This window comes from Protomyctophum bolini (assembly GCF_963924005.1).
Source record: "Protomyctophum bolini genome assembly, chromosome: 1".
Lineage (NCBI taxonomy): Eukaryota > Metazoa > Chordata > Actinopteri > Myctophiformes > Myctophidae > Protomyctophum > Protomyctophum bolini.
In genome coordinates this window covers 8,196,170-8,214,111 of record NC_137862.1, presented here as the reverse complement: position 1 = coordinate 8,214,111, position 17,942 = coordinate 8,196,170, and the positions used below count along the sequence as shown (strand labels likewise).

Below are 17,942 nucleotides of genomic sequence, written 5' to 3'. Positions count from 1 at the left end.
CACTCTGATGTCTAAAATGGTGCTGTCTACTAGTAGGCCTACACAAAATGTGCACAGGCTAGGCATGCCGCAACATTATGTATCTCACTGTATTTCACTTGAAATACAGTGAGACAAAAGTGAAAGAAAAGTGGAGTTGAGTTTAAACAAAATAAACATGAAATATGAATGTCCTTGTTGTCAGTCAATCATGATGTCCGTATTATATATAAACACAATGATAGTACACAAACAATTCAACGATCGACAGAAGTATAACACTGTTTACAAACAAAGAAAACACCAACATTTAACATACCGTGTGCCGCGTGTGCGCCTTCTGCAGATTATTTTACGAGAGCTACGTTATCTTCTCTTATATTCTTTATTTATAAGGACGCTCTCTTTTTAGACGTGAGAAGAGCTCCTTGCACCACTGAAACTCAGTTTGTTCTGAGTTCAGCTCACACAGGTGCAATCGATGCTCACTCTAATCACAGGGCTCTTCTCCTGCATGCCCAAACCCAACAGGTGATTGAAATGAGGTGATTAGCTGCTTAGCTGAGCCGGTTAGCTATAAGTTATTCATGCATCCCTCTTTTATCCATCCGGCGAGACGGGTCGCCGCATTTTAGGAGCACCAAGTAACTCCTCCAGGTGCTCCTCTGAGTACTAGACCAAGTAACTCCTCCAGGTGCTCCTCTGAGTAGGCCTACTAGACCAAAAAAGTTGTGTGCAGCCCTGACTATATTATATTTCCACACTCACTCCAGAGGGCCACTATATTTCCACTCTCACACCAGAGGGCCACTATATTATATTTCCACACTCACTCCAGAGGGCCACTATAGTTCCACACTCACTCCAGAGGGCCACTATATTTCCACACTCACTCCAGAGGACCACTATATTTCCACACTCACTCCAGAGGGCCACTATATTTCCACACTCACTCCAGAGGACCACTATATTTCCACACTCACTCCAGAGGGCCACTATATTATATTTCCACACTCACTCCAGAGGACCACTATATTATATTTCCACACTCACTCCAGAGGGCCATATTGCATGTATTACTGTCACCGCAGGGAGTTCCAGCCTGCTGCCCGGGGCCAGAAGCCCCAGGAGGAGCAGACCCAACCCAGCTCTCCTGCTGCTGCTGCATCCCTGGCCCATGACCCATGAGTCCTACATGGAAGAAACACAAAGCCACGGCTGACAGTAAGGAACACAGCAGATGCCAGAAGAACTACAGATGCAGTATTGGTCTGAGACATCCACACTATAGATCTAGAGGTGACAAGGCTCTGCTCCAATGTGGTTGCCCCTACATTTCCTGTTCAAGGAAGTGAGTCACTCTCTGCCAGCTGTGACCAGAGAGAGAGAGAGAGATAAGCCACGGAATTAAATCACACATAGGCTACTGTAAAAGAGGCTTTACACTAAATGTCTGTGACATAAAGTGGGTTGGCCTGTGGTCGCCCCTAAACCATCTCGCCGCTCGTTTTTCTGGGGAAATACGCATATACAATTTCTGCCGACCTGAAGCCGACCACTCGGTCCCATGGTTCTTCTATTCTTTATTTTGTGTTAATGAGAATAAGGTTAGAAATAGGTTAAGGTTGTAATATGCCTTGTGTATTCTGTATTCTGTATATCAGTTCTTTCTATATATCAGCAAAGTGCAGATTTTATGTTAAGACATTGAGAGTTGTTTCTAAAATAAGTTGGAATTGATAGAGCTATGACAGCAATAAATATAACTAACTTTGCTGTAACATAAAATGATATAAAGATTCACCCGTCTTTAAATGATCATTTGTCTTAATGCAGCCAGTTGCTTTCCGAAGGTCTACTCTATGTACACAAAGTTAACCATACGGGTCCATTTGTAACTATGCTCTCAGAGAGTTATGGAACATAACATTTAAACATTTAAACATTTAAACATTTGAGAATCACTGATTTCTAGATGTGGCAAGAACAACACGCGGGCCATCTCCACCCACCTGAAAATAACTATAGAGTTGACATTTAACATTAACACCAGTGTCCACTGTCCATATTCGGGGACGGGGGATATTTGTCCCAAATAGCTGAACTACAATGAGCTTGTAGATCAGCTATATTTTTTATTATTCTGCGGCACCCCTGGACTTGTGTCAGAGTATCTTTGAGAAATCCTGAATTAAAGACTTACTTTCTCGAGGTCTTCTGTCCTGTTTCCTGTCTAGCAGTGGATGACGCCTGCAAGTCCTGCATCATTGGATTTCTAGAATGGAGAATTCCAGAAGGAAAAGCATTTGTTTAAAATACGTTCTGTTATTTTCAGCACCCAGAACACAACACACTATTATTTAAAAATAACAGATCACCTGTAGTAAACCTGTCTAAATAGCCTCCTCCTAACTGCAATTTATGGAGCTCTCTACATGCAACATCAGGTCAGGTCCATATCAATCTAAATCAGCCTAAAGAGATTGTGGTGCATCTCTAGATTATAGTCAGTAGTAGATAGTAATAATAATTGTACAGTAGTAGTAGTAGTACAGTAGGCTACTTTTGTGTGTGTGTGTGTGTGTGTGTGTGTGTCCTCGACAGGCGACAGCATAGAAAATAAAGGGCAAAACCACAATGCTCTTCTCAGAATAAATAATGGTTTCAATCCATCAACATAGGCTATCCAGATTTATTTGGGCAGGGAAAAAACCTAGAGTGAGGCTCAAGACATTACAACTACCAAAGGAAAGAGGGCCCTTCCATGTTTGAGAGATTATTATAGAGCAGCTCATTGATTTGATGGTGTAAGCCAAGTTATAAATCAAGATGGAAAGATATAGAGGGTTCAATGGGAAGGGGGCTACCTATTAATATGTTGGTGGGAGATCCATCCTTGGTCAAACACTTGTCGGATCCTCAGAATGTGATGATCAGGTTCATTGAAGGTGTGGTGTGAAATAATTAGGAGATATAAGCTGGACAAAATTGGAATTCTCAAATGGTTTGCATATGATCCAGACTTCAGACCTAGTACACATGACATGAGGTTTAGAGGTTGGATTGGGAATGGCCTCTGCATATTGTAGCCTACTCTTTTAAAACAAATGAGCTTCCAGGTCCTGAAAGACAAATTTAATTTACAGAATCGGGACCTTTTTAGGTACCTACAAATCAGAGACTTTATAAATAGAAAGCTATTAAGAAGAGAAGATGCAACAGTAGAGATTAAGATTTTCCAAAATGCGTATGCAGACTCTACTTCAAAACATGAAAGGAGATAATACTCTGAATATTAAAGCATTAAAACAGAGGGCAACCTTACTATCAGCAGAAGAATGGGAAAGAATATGTAAACAGTGGAAAATGAGTAGTTCCACACATGGACAGAATTCAGCTGGAAAAATGTGAGTCGTTTCTTCTGCACTCCAGCCCAGAAAAGGAGACTGTGGGGAAACATTGGCGAACAATTTTCATGTTTTCTGGAGTTGCCCTTCTGTGGTTCCGTTGGAGAAGTGTCCAGTGTCCATTTTAAAACCATGTATCTTGCAGATCTGGAAGGACTTCAATTTGCAAAGCAGGATCAGTATCTACCGAGGGTATTGCTGGTGGCATCCAAAAAAGCCATAACAAAAAAGTGGCTTACAAATGTTATACCAACTATAAATGAATGGATTGAATTAATTTATAGTACATCTATGGAGAGAATTACATTCAGCTTTAGAGGTAAAGTTTAAGTCTTCACAGATAACTTACTCATGTCTCTACCATAAGACCGGATTGTTTAAATTCAGTTTAACCTGTTTGAGGTACTTATGTATTATGATCAATAGAGCTCAGCTGCCTGGGTACGGCAGAGATCTATGCCATTCTAAATGGCTTAGAGACCCTATACCAACCTTGAAAAGGACCAGTTACCCAGATTGGCCGTCAGACAACACAACATACTTGGTCCCTGATTGGCCAAACACAGACGACACACCCAGCCGAATAGCCGATTACAGTAGTTGCTCAAGTAACAACTTTAATGATAATCTGACTGCTGTGGGAGGTCCTAAAATAGACAGCAGCATTGAGATCATAGAGAAAGGAAGAAAAAAAAAAACTCGGTTGTCTGTTATCTTTATTGAAATTGGGCCATAGTGGTACACTTACACATTTCGTAGCACTTACAGTAACACTTAAATATAAAGTTTCATTGTACAGTTTGATAATTTGATGTTTATAATTAAAAACAATAAATATCTAGATTAGACAAATATGGCAAATGGGCTTAAAATTTTCACACAAGGTGGAAAATCTAAGTATCAAAATCAAATTCAGTCCATATTAAGTTATGCTTAATAGTATGAGCTGGAAATTGTTAAAAAGAAACAGACACAACCATGGCTAATTGCGAACATGTTGCCAATGAGGAATTCAAGTATCAAAGTTTAACATACAAGCGGAGGTACAGACCAACATGGGGTTGATAAATTAACAAGGCCGCATACTTTCATTTTCATCTCTTCCAGCACGTGTCCTACAAGCACTTAAGGACTGAATTTTTGTTCCTACAATCAGGGTAAATTATGTAAGTTAACCAGGCTATTGATAAAGACATGCGTGAGTCCAGACTCTAGGCATTTTCCTTTGAAATAGGCTGACAGAATTGAACTTCAAGCACATGATGCCCATTAACAAGGAGGTAGAAACAACTAGCCATTAAAGTTTTGTCAGCATGATTACTTTAGGATTATATGCAAGAGCAAATATCCATGGATGAATGTATAAGACTATTGCAACGACTCAAGTACGATGAGCAAAAAGTGCATTTCAGCAACACTTCTAATCAGTTAACACAAATACAAGGTAAAGTAGTAGGGCCAGGCCCTTTGCAATACATTTGTAGTGGTAGAAAAGGGTTAAGATTTCAAACTGCTACTACTGTATGTGTATAATGGTTTATCTTTAACACCGTGAGCCGGAGCAGAGCAGAGCAAGGAGGGCAACAGAGAAGAGAAAAAAAGATGTATTGGCTTAACATGGCAAAATAAACCGTAACAGTTGTTAGATTACACATCTATATATGGGGAAGGTTATGCATAATTTATGCTCCATCATCAGTTCAAAAAATAGCTGATCTACAACATGTTACAGATGTGACGCATTGCAAGCTTGTAGATCTGCCATTTTCGACACACCATTGTATGACAAAGTGTAAATCAGGCTTAAGGGTGGAATGGGGCACAAAGAGAAAAGAAAAGCTGTTATTAAATCTCAGCTTCACACCATAAGGCTTTGGCTGGTTCCTCAATCGGCTTCATCTTCCGACTCCTCTTCTTCAGCTGTCTCCAGCCAGGTGAGCCACTGGTTCACCTGCAGCACAAAACAACATGGTCTCAAAATGAAGGTCAATGCATTGTGGGGAATCACAGATCTATACATCCCTATATACACACACACACACACACACACATCCTGGCAAACATTTAACCCATTTAGGCCTGACGTCGAAATTTCTAAAATGTCTTCTAAATCCTGACAGTTTGTCAGGATTTGCGACACATTTTCACGATTCTTTCAAAAATAGCAGACCTACAAGCTTGTAGCTCACCACTCGGTGGCACGCTATGAGCTTGTAGATCTGCTATTTTTCAATAGCTAAATTATAACATAATGTTTAACAACAAAAGGGGTTCCCGCCTAAAATGGTTTAAATCAACTCACTAGGATGAATACTACAACATACCTGAAATAATGCTTTTCCCTTTCCAGGAAACTCTTGGGTAATATCTTCTTTCCATGCAAGGAAGGCTTCTTCTTCAATTATTTCCATATCATAAAGATTCACATAGTAACGCAGTAACATGCCTGAGGGAGAGAGAGACAGTAGAAATAAAACCATTGTGCAAGATCCTTTAACAGCACATAGTACCGTTGGAAAAAATCTAATGCACACAGAAGAACATGCACTGGCCCTTATAGGAATAGCCTCCAAGCTTGCACATACCTTTAGGGAAAGCACTAGCATTGCAGTGGACCTGCAGGGCATAGAGGGCGCTGACTTGCAGGTCAGTGTGATCGTGCAGAAACTTCTGCATGACTGGTTTGAAAGCCAGCAGCAGCAGCTTCTCTTGATCAAGTTGTTCCTTGGTGGGGGCTGCAAGCTGGTCCGCCTCCTCATTGGCATCGATCTCATATGCAATGTACTGCAGGAAGCTGATGAGGAAGAGGTAAACAATGAGTCTAAGAACAAAACTATGGTGCTTGGTTTAGGAACGGAATGCAGTATGGGTTAAGTGTGCAGCAATTGAGGGGGGGGGGGGCATTCTATAAACTACAAGCGCAACACATTCTGAGCAGCCATTAGTACAGTATTTTATTTGTTACACAACACCACTGCACAAACTGTATAAAATACATCTTTGATTTAGACTTTGATTTGATTTAGACTTTGATCTACAGGACACTAGTATGGTAGATTGAATTTGGCACAGAACACATACCTGGTCACAAGGATGTTGACAAAGCCTTTGTCAGTGTGAAGTTTGGGGGAGATGTTGTCTTTGATCCACTTGTAGATGGACTGGGGAGAGGGGTCCGTTTGAATCTGTTTCAGCAGCTCCTTCTCAAGTTTCATCAGAGGGAACAGAAAGCTCAACCCTTTGCCGTCCAAGATCTCCAGCATCTTGTCCTTATTTTGGTCAATTTCTTAGAGGAGAGAAGAAAGGTTCAGTAAACAAGAATGCAGTCATACCAGGTTCAGCTTGTGCCAATCTAAAAAAAAATATATATATATATATATATATATATATATATATATATTCATGAAGAGAGGAAAGGTTGCTACAGCTACAACTCGTAGTTACAATGCAAAAACAACAACTTTCATTTTACCTTCTTCAGGGTATTCCATTATATTCAAGCATAATATAACATAAGTGCACATGCCAAGTGACGGCTCATTTAAACAGTAGTATCTATGTTAGATATTGAAATTATGACAGATTTGCAGGGTCATATTGGCCAATACCGATTTATATTGAAATCATTGCTGAATTTACATTAGTTTGGTTGGTAAAAGTAGATAAGCGCCCCCCTCCCCACTAACAGCTGACACTCGGACACGACAGGCAGCTCGGCAAGTACAAAGCCATCGCCAGTCACATTAGTGTGCCATCAATATTGGTGAAAATAATCAGGATTAGGTTAAGATCGGTTCGATACCGAATCACAGATATGGCCTTTTTATGGCCAAAATGGCCAATTTCGATATGCTACCGATTATATCGTGCATCTGGAATGTTATGTCTCACATCCGTTGTCAAATGTATCCCAGCAGTCTAGTGATCCAAATCTAGACAACTTTATTAATGTTTAATTGAACACTGTAGTGACTTAGGTTTGGACATACCAGGGAGCATCTTCTGCATGTTGACCTTGCTCTGCTGGAACAGATCCGTCAGCCACTCGCGGTCCTTAAGTTTGGCCGTTTGCTGAAGACAGAGCAGGAACAGAGGGAAATGGGTGCCATTCTCCAGGGGATGGGCCAGCTCCGCAACGCTCACAAGCTCTGCAATGATGGCCCTTGCTGCAAACTGAGCCAAGTAGGACTTCACCAGTGGGATATCCACCTCGATCTTCGGACACTGGTCAAGAACACTCAGAAACGCCTATCAAGAAGATGGAAAAGTCAGCATTGAAAGGTTGTTGTAGCAGCTGTGTTCATACGATAATTATTTTACTACTTCAGGTTTCACACTCAATGCAGTGCAGACTAAATCATGGTTATGTGAGTGATTGATCACTCACAACATTAATCCCTCTACCTGCCGCAGAGGGATATATCATATTGGAATGATTGCAGTGCACCCATCATTTTCATTGTGGACAAATACACTGCCATAAGAGCATTATTTGGTGCGTTGCAGCCCAACTCTAGGCTTACCTGCATGAAGTTTTCACCAGAGGCAAGACCCTCAGTACGCAGAGCATTGATCAAAGTGCTGGCATCCTCCTTGTCTTCATCAGAGCGATCAAGAGAGCAGATCACGATCTTGCTCAACATCTCAGGCAAAAAGTGTTTGGGAGCCCTCATGTCCCGGACACCATTGACAGCTTCTTCAATGTTCTTGCTGTTAAGGTAATCTGTCACTAATGTCTCCTAAAAGAAGCATACCAATCAATACCAAATACATCTTCTGCATGAAATAAACTAGGATGTGCAAACGCTTAATCTAAAGAACTTACAGTCATTTTAATCAACTCTTCCTTTGTGGGAGGAGGTTTTTTGTTGGTCTTTGGTTTTTCCTGAATAGGAGGGGGGTTGGTTTTCAGACCGAGCTGTGGAGACTGCCAAAGAGATGCAAAATGAGTTTGTTTTAGACAGGTGAATTTATCATATACGTCATATGGATTTAAGGGTTGCATTTGTTCCCAGTCTGTACCTGTCCCAGTGGAGGAGTTTGTGTGCGTTGAGGTTGAGCACTTGGAGGAATCATGGTTGGTAACTGTGGCTGCAACTTTGGCACTTGGTTTTTATTCATAAGGAATGACTGCGCTGGTCTCAGACTTATCTAGAAGGGTTAAAGCAAGTACAATAAGCTTTTGATGCATTTGGTGTAAATCAGGTGTGAATGTAGAATGCCAGTTACAGGCGTCATTGAACTGCATGTATGGCCTACAATGCTGTTAAAGCCCCGTTTAATAATTTTTCCACCTTTCCGCCCAACCTTTTAAAATGGATGCTCAGTGTTGTGAGCTTGTAGATCTCATTTTTCAAACATGTTTACCTGTGATGTTCCCAAAATGGGGACATCAGGGTTAAAGTTGCCAACAAGACAGTGCATACTGGAGTACCAACCAAATAATATGGAGACAAAATAAATGCAAAACTACGCCTTTACAGAACACTACATGATATGAAGATACAATATACACAATAATTTAATCCACAGTGACGAGCAAAGGTTTTGTACCTCATCAACATTGAGTCCTTTCTTGATGAACCGTGGAGCCATATCCTTGTTTTGAGCCTGTTGTTGCATTACGTGATTCTGGTTCTGGTTGTAGAACGGCAGACTCTGTCCCTTTGGAACACATGTTGAAACATTAATGTGTGCAACAACAACGGTCGTTTTGTATTCATAACACCAACCGACTGATGCAACTTTACTTATTATACGTATTGAGTATTTACTTGATTTGATTTCATGAAGGATTTGCCTCCCATGTCAAACTGAGACTGGGGGGCGGGGGCAGCGTGTCCACCACCACTGTGTCCGTTGAAGAGTGGGTTAATGCGATGACGTCCCATGGTGGGAGAGTAGCGGTCCTGAATAACCCCTGGACCTGTGCCAATACCACATCCTACGGAGCAAACAAAATTGAGGGGGGGGGGGGGGGAAGTTATATTTTGTTGTACAATAAAGACTAAGATAATCTGCTCTTTTATGAAAAGATTTGGAACACAAAAGCCCAAATATAAAAAAATACGGTACATTTTCAGTGACCCCCTTGAGTCATCTTACCAGGCATTTGTCCAAACATTTCAGCCAACCCGCCAAGAGTTTCCCTGTCAAGTTTGAAACGTTGTTGTAGGAAGGCGTTTTCCATAAAGAAGTCAGTTCTATTTCCTTGGGCCATTGGTGGAATAAATACGCCCAAATCCTGCAAAGTACAATTTTGCATCCATTCAGAAAGACCCTGGGCCATTTGCGCCATTTGCATCCATTCGTTAACCTGGGCCATTGGTGGAATAAAAACACCCAAATCCTGCAAAGTACAAGTTTGCATCCATTCAGAAAAACCATAGATATGGACTTTTCTATTAGTACAACAAACAAAAACTATGCCAGCTTATATTTAAAATTGACAAATGCATTTCAAATATATTTGATGATATAACAAAAGACTAGACAGTGATTCTTATGCCATGATGTTTGTCAATGTAAGGAAGGCTCTTCAGGGTTTCTGTAGTGCACAATTTGTATCTTGGGGAAATTTCTTTAAGTGTGCATTGTAACTGGATGAATGCTCAAGATTGCAAATGAATGTTGCATTTCAGCCTCTAAAGGCATACATCTTGGTCCTTTTGTTTATTCTCCACACTATTACAGTGCAGTATAAATTCTATATTGGGCACAAATTGTTTACATGTACTACAGTAATTTCCACCTCAAATGTATGTTGATTGTTGGCATTATTTAACTTACTGTTGCAACTCGTTGAACCCTGAAAAGGCTCCCTTTAGCAGAAAACGTGTGAGGGAAATTTTCCATCTTTGCTGAGCCATGCAAAAAATGTAAGCTTTGCACAACACAACAGGGTGCCTTGGACATCATTAGGTTTTCAATCTTACAATAATTTTCTATTTTATAAATGAGACCTCAAAGCCCCTTGAAAGTCAGTTTACTCAGGCACCATGATGGAAAACTCCCAGGCAGCAAATTCTGACCAATAAGACTCTTTGGTGAGTCATCTAAAGCTTTGACATACATTATGCTATTTATGTAAACAAACCTTTACTGCATCTTGACGAATCTGGTTAATCGTCTTTGGTCCATTGTCAATAAAAGCTTTGCGAGCCACCCAATTGTTCTCTCGCAACTCCAGGGTATCCTGCAGCAAGAAACGAATCCTTGCAGGCAAGTCCTTGTTGTTCATTAAGGAGTGCATGCGGCCAAAGTACTGATTCATTAAAGACTGGAAAGAGAAAGGAGTCATGTAAGAAAGAGGAATTTTCAAGATTACACCTTTTATTCAAACTATGCATTCTGAATCATCATTACCTTTGCCTTTTCATGATCAAGCCTAGGCCCCACTGTTCTCATTATCTGACAGAGGCATTCCAAATCCTCCCCCATATCCTTAAGTTGGACTCTCTTCTTCTTTTCCAAAAGCTGCAACAAGGACATTCATTGTAAGGTATAGGTTAAAACATACAACTTCCAAACTAAAAATGTCAGTGCTCTCTCAACTTACTGTTTTGATGCACTTATGAAGGATAGATTCATGGATAAGATCATTTTTCCCAAGCTCCCCAATGAATTTGATGTTGCCAAGCATCTTGTACTTGGCAATAGTGCGCTGCTCCTCTTCCTCATTGGTGAGAGGGCCATCATGTTTGTCATAGACTGTGGAAAGACAAGTGGAAAGTTTAATCCAAGGATCATGTCATACGTTACGACATCTGAAACATTAAAGTTTAATCCAAGGATCATGTCATACGTTACATCTGAAACATTCAAGTTTAATCCAAGGATCATGTCATACGTTACGATATCTGAAACATTAACAGGTGCATCTTATTTACTCACTGTCAACATTTTTGGCGCGGTTCTCAAATTCATCTTGAAGCTTGGAAATCAGAAGTCTCCTGAATGTCTGAAAACAAAGAGTACAGCAACAGTTTCAAGAAAAGGGTCTGAAAAGTTGTGGCGAGACCTCATTTTCCACCCACAAAGGCTGTACTTACAGTGCTCTGCTTTTGTGGTGTTGTAATGTCTGGTGACGGGCCATCAAAGTTGGGAGCCTCCTCTGCCAAGCGCAGACATAGCTGAGCGTATAGTGAACTATACTTGGGCTCTTCAAGGGCTTTGTCGACAATCTGAACAAAGAAAGAAATAATCAGATAAAGTACCAGTGACAGTTGGGCTCAAACCACTTGATTTTTAGCTACACAGCGGCTCATAGTACCATTAACCCATTTTGGGCGGGAACCCCTTTTGGTGTTAGCATTATGCTATGCTTTAGCCATTGAAAATAGCAGATCTACAAGCTCATAGCATGCCACCAAGTGGTGCGCACGCTTTTCCGACACACCGAAGATCCGAAGCGGGGGGACATGCGCTGCTCCCGTGCTTGCAATTAGGTTAGGATTGATGTTTCGGATCAATAGTATGTCGGAACTAAAGCATGCACCCGTGGCACGCTACGAGCTTGTAGGTCTGCTATTTTTGAAAAATCGAACGACGGACATAGAAACATAGCTTTTCCAGAAAACTGTCATTTTCAAACAGACATTTTTAGAATCTGATCTCCGGTCAGAATGGGGTAATACAATTTCAGAGCACATTTTGGTTTTGACCATGTCCTGTAGTCAAATATTGATCATATCGGCACAATTTGGGGCCAGATCATGAACCTGTGGGCCTATAGCCATCCACCAATTCAAATATGGTACACACGTGCCAGTAGTCGTACAACATTATACTGGTCGTTTGCTCATGATTTGACTGGACTTACATCGACCCGACCCTACTACAGCTACTGTACTTACCAGCAAGATGACTCCTTTTAAGACCAGTTTTGCATCTACACCCACATTCAGGAGCTCAAGGCATAGCTTGTCAAACTTCTCAGGGGTCAGCTTATTAAGTATGCTTAAGAGAAAAGGGAAATTAAAATACATAGTTAGTCCCACTAATAAATAAATGCTGCAGACTACTGACTGGTAAAGAGATTTGTTACTACTGTAGCTTGACTGTGTTATAATACTCCGCTACAATGCATGGTAGTTTTTCTGGCATGGAGATTTTTTAAACTAGCAGCCGCAAATGTACAAAGAACCAAATTGACCAACTGCATGGCCCATTTCTTGCCCAAGTTATTAGAAATGTTACACTGTACAGGTGAATAGATGTCATTTCTGCACTATCAGTCTTATCGGCAGCAGAAAAGGAGCTTTGTGGCGTACAGTTGAGTAAATCTGTGATTCAGCAGATTTGGGGTCGTTTTGGAAACATACCCTCTCACTTTTCTGAAGATTGCATCATGTTGTTCTTTTTCGTTGGAGGAAGGAACCTCTCGCTGTCTAGTGCTTCGAGAAGGTACCCATTTCTGTTTCTGTTCGCCAGGTCCTGGGGTTTGTTTCCCCAGGAGCTCGCTGCAATGCACAAACAAATACAACTGTTATTAAAGTTTATTGTTCAGTTGAAGCTGGAAACACAATGAGTCATGTGCAATGTTGCAAATTCTCACAAGACACACATGATATACACACACACACACTGTATAATTCTTGGCTTTCCAACATTTCCAATTATTTTGGACTCAAAGAGAATTAGCTCAATCATGTCAACAAATTCTGCCCTTTTCACCTTTAGATGCCACATGGCAGCCATTTTGCTCTTGAGAATGACAAAATGGCTTTCAATTATTGATTGCCTTTATGCTACAAGCCGATATGGCGCTGTGGGTGGGCCTAATGGGCCAACTTGGACAACTGACCCTCTCTAAATGACTGGCGAGAACATACCTATACCACAGACAACATTCCTACTGTAATTGAACGACATGGGAAGTGCAAACTTTAACGGCCCAGCCAAAATTACTGACTCTGGCCCATTACTTGATTTGGACCACCCACCACTTTGGTTTGCCCATCCAAATTGACAATCCTGGATCGGTTACTGCATACAAGCCTTGCTGACCAGTCCTGTTTTCAGTGGAGAATAAAAATAAAAAATATATATAAGTTCGAAACATGTGGATCTTGGCATTTCCACATGGAACAGCATGGCTCCAATGTGGACCTCGGACTACATGTGGCCAGCCTTGACATCACTCATCTATCACGCTTTTTCAGATGGGGGTCCTTGGCCTAATACATATTAATTTGGGGGTCCTTGACATGAAAGTGTTTGAGAACCACTCTTCTAGATGCAAAGTAAAAGTTTTTAAAAAAGGCACCTGTTGCCGACAGTCTTGGGATAGTGCTGAGAAGCACCACGACCTCCTCCTCCCCCCACAGAAGCACTGATACAGAAGGAGAAAGGACAGATGTTGGACTTTGATTTAAACATGATAACTGTAAAATATATATATACACGATTTATAATGTTTGTGTATCGATAAATAAAAACCAATAAAAACAGTAAATTAAAAAATAAAAACAATAAAAACGAATATCTATATAGTCTGGTGTCTGTCTTGTTATGTCATGTTGATGCATCGGTTATGTCTTATTATTAAAAAAAGTGAGGTGAGGGGTGCTAATATATTAAAGTCTGACTCATGTTGATATAAAACAAACATTAAATGGCATTAACAATAAAAAAAGACAATATGACGTAAAATGAGGAAAATTATGACATACATTTTCCCTTCATTGTCAATGGCGTTTACAAAACAAACATTGAACTAAAGACAAACATTAACCCTGTATATAGGAGGGGATAGCGCCCCCTCAATAAAAAGCCCTCTCCCCATCTATATAGAGATAGATACAACAATCTAAATGATGTGCTACATACCTTAAACGAGAAGCACCCCCTTCTACGATCGCACTCTCCACTTTGGCGGCTTGGCAAAGAATATCTGAAAAGAATAATGTAAAAGGGATGGGGCGGGAAAAAAGCGATCTAAAATAAAAAGGAGAGAAAGAGAGATACATGTATCAAATTAGATATAATCACAGATCCTCACAATTAATATGTCTGCTATTCACAGAATACAAACTAATACAAGATAATACTACTCCATGTAATACAAACGTATCCTCCACTAGGGAACGCAGGACTGCGTTCCCTGGAGGATACAAAACCCATTATCTATGGGGAACATTTTAATGCTCCAGAAACACAATTGCAATATATAATGTGTTACAATCCGAGATTTAAAATGTTGTATACATATACACACACATATTACACAGAGTATAGTACAATATAACTAGCACATCTGGAGCAGTTTCCCTTTCCACCCCATTCTGCCTCAGTTAAAACATTGGACATGGTGTCGGGTATGACATACTGTAACCAACCAATCCACTGTTCTTTTTTTTTTAAAGGATATTAATGCATATTTATTGTAGGGTGAGCAGGGGGACACGAAAATCACGGTAACTTTAATGTGGCTACAAAGCGGAACTTGCGGAAGCTAGACATCATGGGCCATCTATGGAGTGATAAAAACGCAGGTGGTTTCCTTTATCGTCGACATCTTCCGGCCGATGGATCTGGCTATGGGGCTAGCTACCTAGCTAATGGCTACATGGTCACATAACTCCATAGGGCCGTTAATCACCGTTAAACGCAGAGGATCGCTCGGTGAACTAACAGCAATGCATAGTATTAGTATGTAATAACTGTTCCGTTCCGAAGCGCTTTCATCGTTAAACGTTAATAGCAGAGCACGAGAAAGGAAGAAAAAAAAACGTCATGCGCCTAGCTAGCATTGCGACACTCCCTAGCTTTTAATTGTTCTGTGTAAACCACAATAAACATGTAATAACACCAATATATCCTCGCTCAGCTCAGCCATTTAAGTCTTATTTTCCGAACAGGGCCATCCATCTCATTAAATATATCGCGTTTTTGTGTGTTTTGTCGTGCTAAACTCAGTCGGTCGCGCTAACGGAAAAAAATGTCTGGCCCATTTTCTTTTCAACAACCAGAGTTAGCTTGCCAACCGAACCGGCGGATAGCAAGCATCCATCCACAATTCCTGGAGGAAATACAAACACCTCCACGATCATATAAAACGACAATTACCTTCACCGAAGGAACGTCAGTGTAGCTGTTGTCTGGCACACAAAGGAGAAATAAATTAAAACAGGAAAAAGGGATGCGGTTGGACGACGGTGGATCAGGATGAGAGCAGAGCTAACGTTGCTAACGTTGTTCCCTGTGCTGGCAGAGAGCGGAGCTAGCTAGCAGCTAAACCGGCGAAGAGAAGAAAAGAATGCTGACTGAGGGGCTACGTCACCGGACATTTATATGTGTGGGGGAGGGGGAGTTGACTCACACAGCGCGTCACTTCGCCCGAAGACAGCCGATACTGGCCGAGCCCGATACTCGTCACCAGACTTTCCGTGTTCGCTTATATTATAAGCAAATAGTAATAATATTATTATAAGCTACAGCTAAAGTGTAGTTGATTATTTGAGATTGTTTCATAATTTGATTGATTGAAATATTTATTAACAGTTTGCCGAATTACAGTACATTTCAAGCACAAACTCAATACAAAGACTGTTAGCTGGACAACCCAATTAAGCATTACACTTGTTTACAAGAGGGTCCACCTTGTTCAATTCATCAAAACATTTAGAGACTTACAAATAGACACTTCTATATCTATATAGTCAAAGAACAGAACATGAATTCATCATAAAGGAGGTAAAAAGGGAAAAGAAACATATACAATACAGTGATATGATATTCAGATTTTTACAGGGGCCAGTTTCGAATTGCAGCCGTCCGTAGATGCCCTTTGAGAGTGATTTTGAAGGAGTCAAGGGATTTGCCATATGTCTTATGACTTGTTGGTAGGGCGTTCCATATTTTGGTGGCATAGGAACAAAAATAATTTAGTCCATTGTTTGTTGTGGTTTACTTTAAACCAATGAAGTGATTCTCAAACATATTTTTTTTAAATAATAATAGGCTATATATTTGTCTAGCCGCAATTTGCAACTCTAGATTTTTGAGTGGTGCAACTACTCCTATACAGAGCTTTGTGTGTGGCTGGGTCAACCCTGGCTGTGTCCCTGGCTGGCTGTGTCCGAGCATGAAAATAGCTTTTGGTTGGTTTTCACCACCTATAGGCCTATCACTGTTGTGCAGCCTAACACACACACACACACACACACACACACACACACACACACACACACACACACACACACACACACACACACACACACACATCAATTATGTAGATATATGAAGGTTTCGGGGTGGCTCGCCGGAACCGGCCCAGCCCCCTAGGCCTGGGGGTCTGGATGTTCCGGGGACCCCCACACAGAGTTGCACCACTCACTTCACACAGGTGTGATTTTTTTAAATAATGGGATGAATCTAGAGTTGCAAAGTCATACGATTTGTCACAAGTTACTACAGTGAAATTTGTTCTCCGCATTTGACCCATCTCTTGGAGCGGTGAGCTACAGCCAAGGAGCGGTGAGCTGCAGCTGCTTGGGAATCATTTGATTAGTTGATTTGACCCCCCAATCCAACCCTTTGATGCTGAGTGCCAAGCAGGGAGGCATTGGGTCCCATTTTTACAGTCTTTGGTATGACCCGGCCCCAGTTTCAGGGCGGACACTCTAACCACAATTAAGGCCCCTGTCTGGCAATACCCTCCATTGACTCTAACCACAAGGCCACTGTCTGGCAATACCCTCCATTGACTCCCCATTCATCGAAATTGCTTTTGCGATCTGCTTGTATTAAACAACGTTAAACTCACCAACATTGCAGCAGCAGATCTTGAATTATATTAGTTTGGAAGCACTCGTCGAAGTCACTGAACGGCCCTGCATACCACCTGTTTCAAATTTGCACATAATGCAGGAGGCAGCAGAGCGACCCGTTAATAAAAAATCACACCTGTGTGAACTGAGTGGTGCAACTGGGCGACCACACCAAGCTTTTGGGTGGGACCGTTCGGGTGGGATTTCCGAACTTTCCATGGCAACTGGGATTTTGGGCGACCGTACCTGTTACCCTGCCTGCATGCGTGTCACTTCTCCCCCTATGCTGTCACATTCACAACAGTAACAACTTGACCACAAACTTCCGAATAGGCCTTGCCGGCAAGGCCTATTCGGAAGTTTGTGGTCAAGATAACGAGACTTAATCATTAAAATAAAATGATGAAGGTGATTGATCTACTGTTAGACCGGATCACACAAGCCAGTTTGGAACAAAGGTGGAAAGTCTTAGCCTGGGTAAACCCACTCCCCCTGCTGGACAACATTTCGAATGCAAATCTGGCGAGGGGGGAGGGGTTTACCCAGGCTAGGAAAGTCTGGCTCTGAGGTGGAAAGGCCTGGAGGATGGAGGAAGCTGGAGGATAGGCCTATCCTATGTATGTTAAATCAGGAAGTTTGACAGTACATTTTAGTTTTTATATTTTATTTTTTGTTACAAATACAAATTATTTGTTATTGACCAAATATTGTTTTGACTAATGCCAAAATAACAGGACAAACAGGAGTTACAATACTCTACTCTACTTTTAAATAAAATAAATAA

The 17,942-nt window shown here is 41.1% G+C and overlaps 1 protein-coding gene across 2 annotated transcripts; it reads right to left on the bottom strand.

Annotated features, from left to right (window-relative positions):
- Positions 1 to 4,085: 4,085 nt before the first annotated feature.
- On the bottom strand, positions 4,086 to 15,638 carry LOC308321776 (eukaryotic translation initiation factor 4 gamma 2-like). Of its 2 annotated transcripts, none has more exons than XM_080772866.1 (22): positions 15,456 to 15,638; positions 14,217 to 14,324; positions 13,654 to 13,719; positions 13,331 to 13,399; positions 12,710 to 12,847; positions 12,242 to 12,344; positions 11,438 to 11,569; positions 11,280 to 11,346; positions 10,945 to 11,096; positions 10,752 to 10,862; positions 10,483 to 10,665; positions 9,492 to 9,735; positions 9,161 to 9,330; positions 8,940 to 9,050; positions 8,409 to 8,537; positions 8,212 to 8,313; positions 7,910 to 8,125; positions 7,376 to 7,634; positions 6,468 to 6,672; positions 5,972 to 6,180; positions 5,711 to 5,832; positions 4,086 to 5,337 (listed from the first exon to the last, which is right to left on the bottom strand). In XM_080772866.1, the coding sequence occupies exons 4-22, from the start codon at positions 13,345 to 13,347 to the stop codon at positions 5,272 to 5,274; spliced, it is 2,736 nt and encodes a 911-aa protein (XP_080628992.1). In that variant the 5' UTR covers positions 13,348 to 13,399; positions 13,654 to 13,719; positions 14,217 to 14,324; positions 15,456 to 15,638; the 3' UTR covers positions 4,086 to 5,271. The 2 variants fall into 2 exon arrangements, with proteins under 2 accessions (XP_080628992.1, XP_080628993.1); XM_080772867.1 differs by having other exon boundaries at positions 9,492 to 9,630.
- Between the last annotated feature and the right edge of the window lie 2,304 nt (positions 15,639 to 17,942).

Bases quoted from the DNA above. Each gene is read 5' to 3' on its own strand.
- LOC308321776 (XM_080772866.1), bottom strand. The intron at 10,863-10,944 runs GTAAGTTGAGAG...TCCTTGTTGCAG, and splicing joins TTCATAAGTGCATCAAAACA to CTTTTGGAAAAGAAGAAGAG. The intron at 9,331-9,491 runs GTAAGATGACTC...TTTGCTCCGTAG, and splicing joins AATGTTTGGACAAATGCCTG to GATGTGGTATTGGCACAGGT.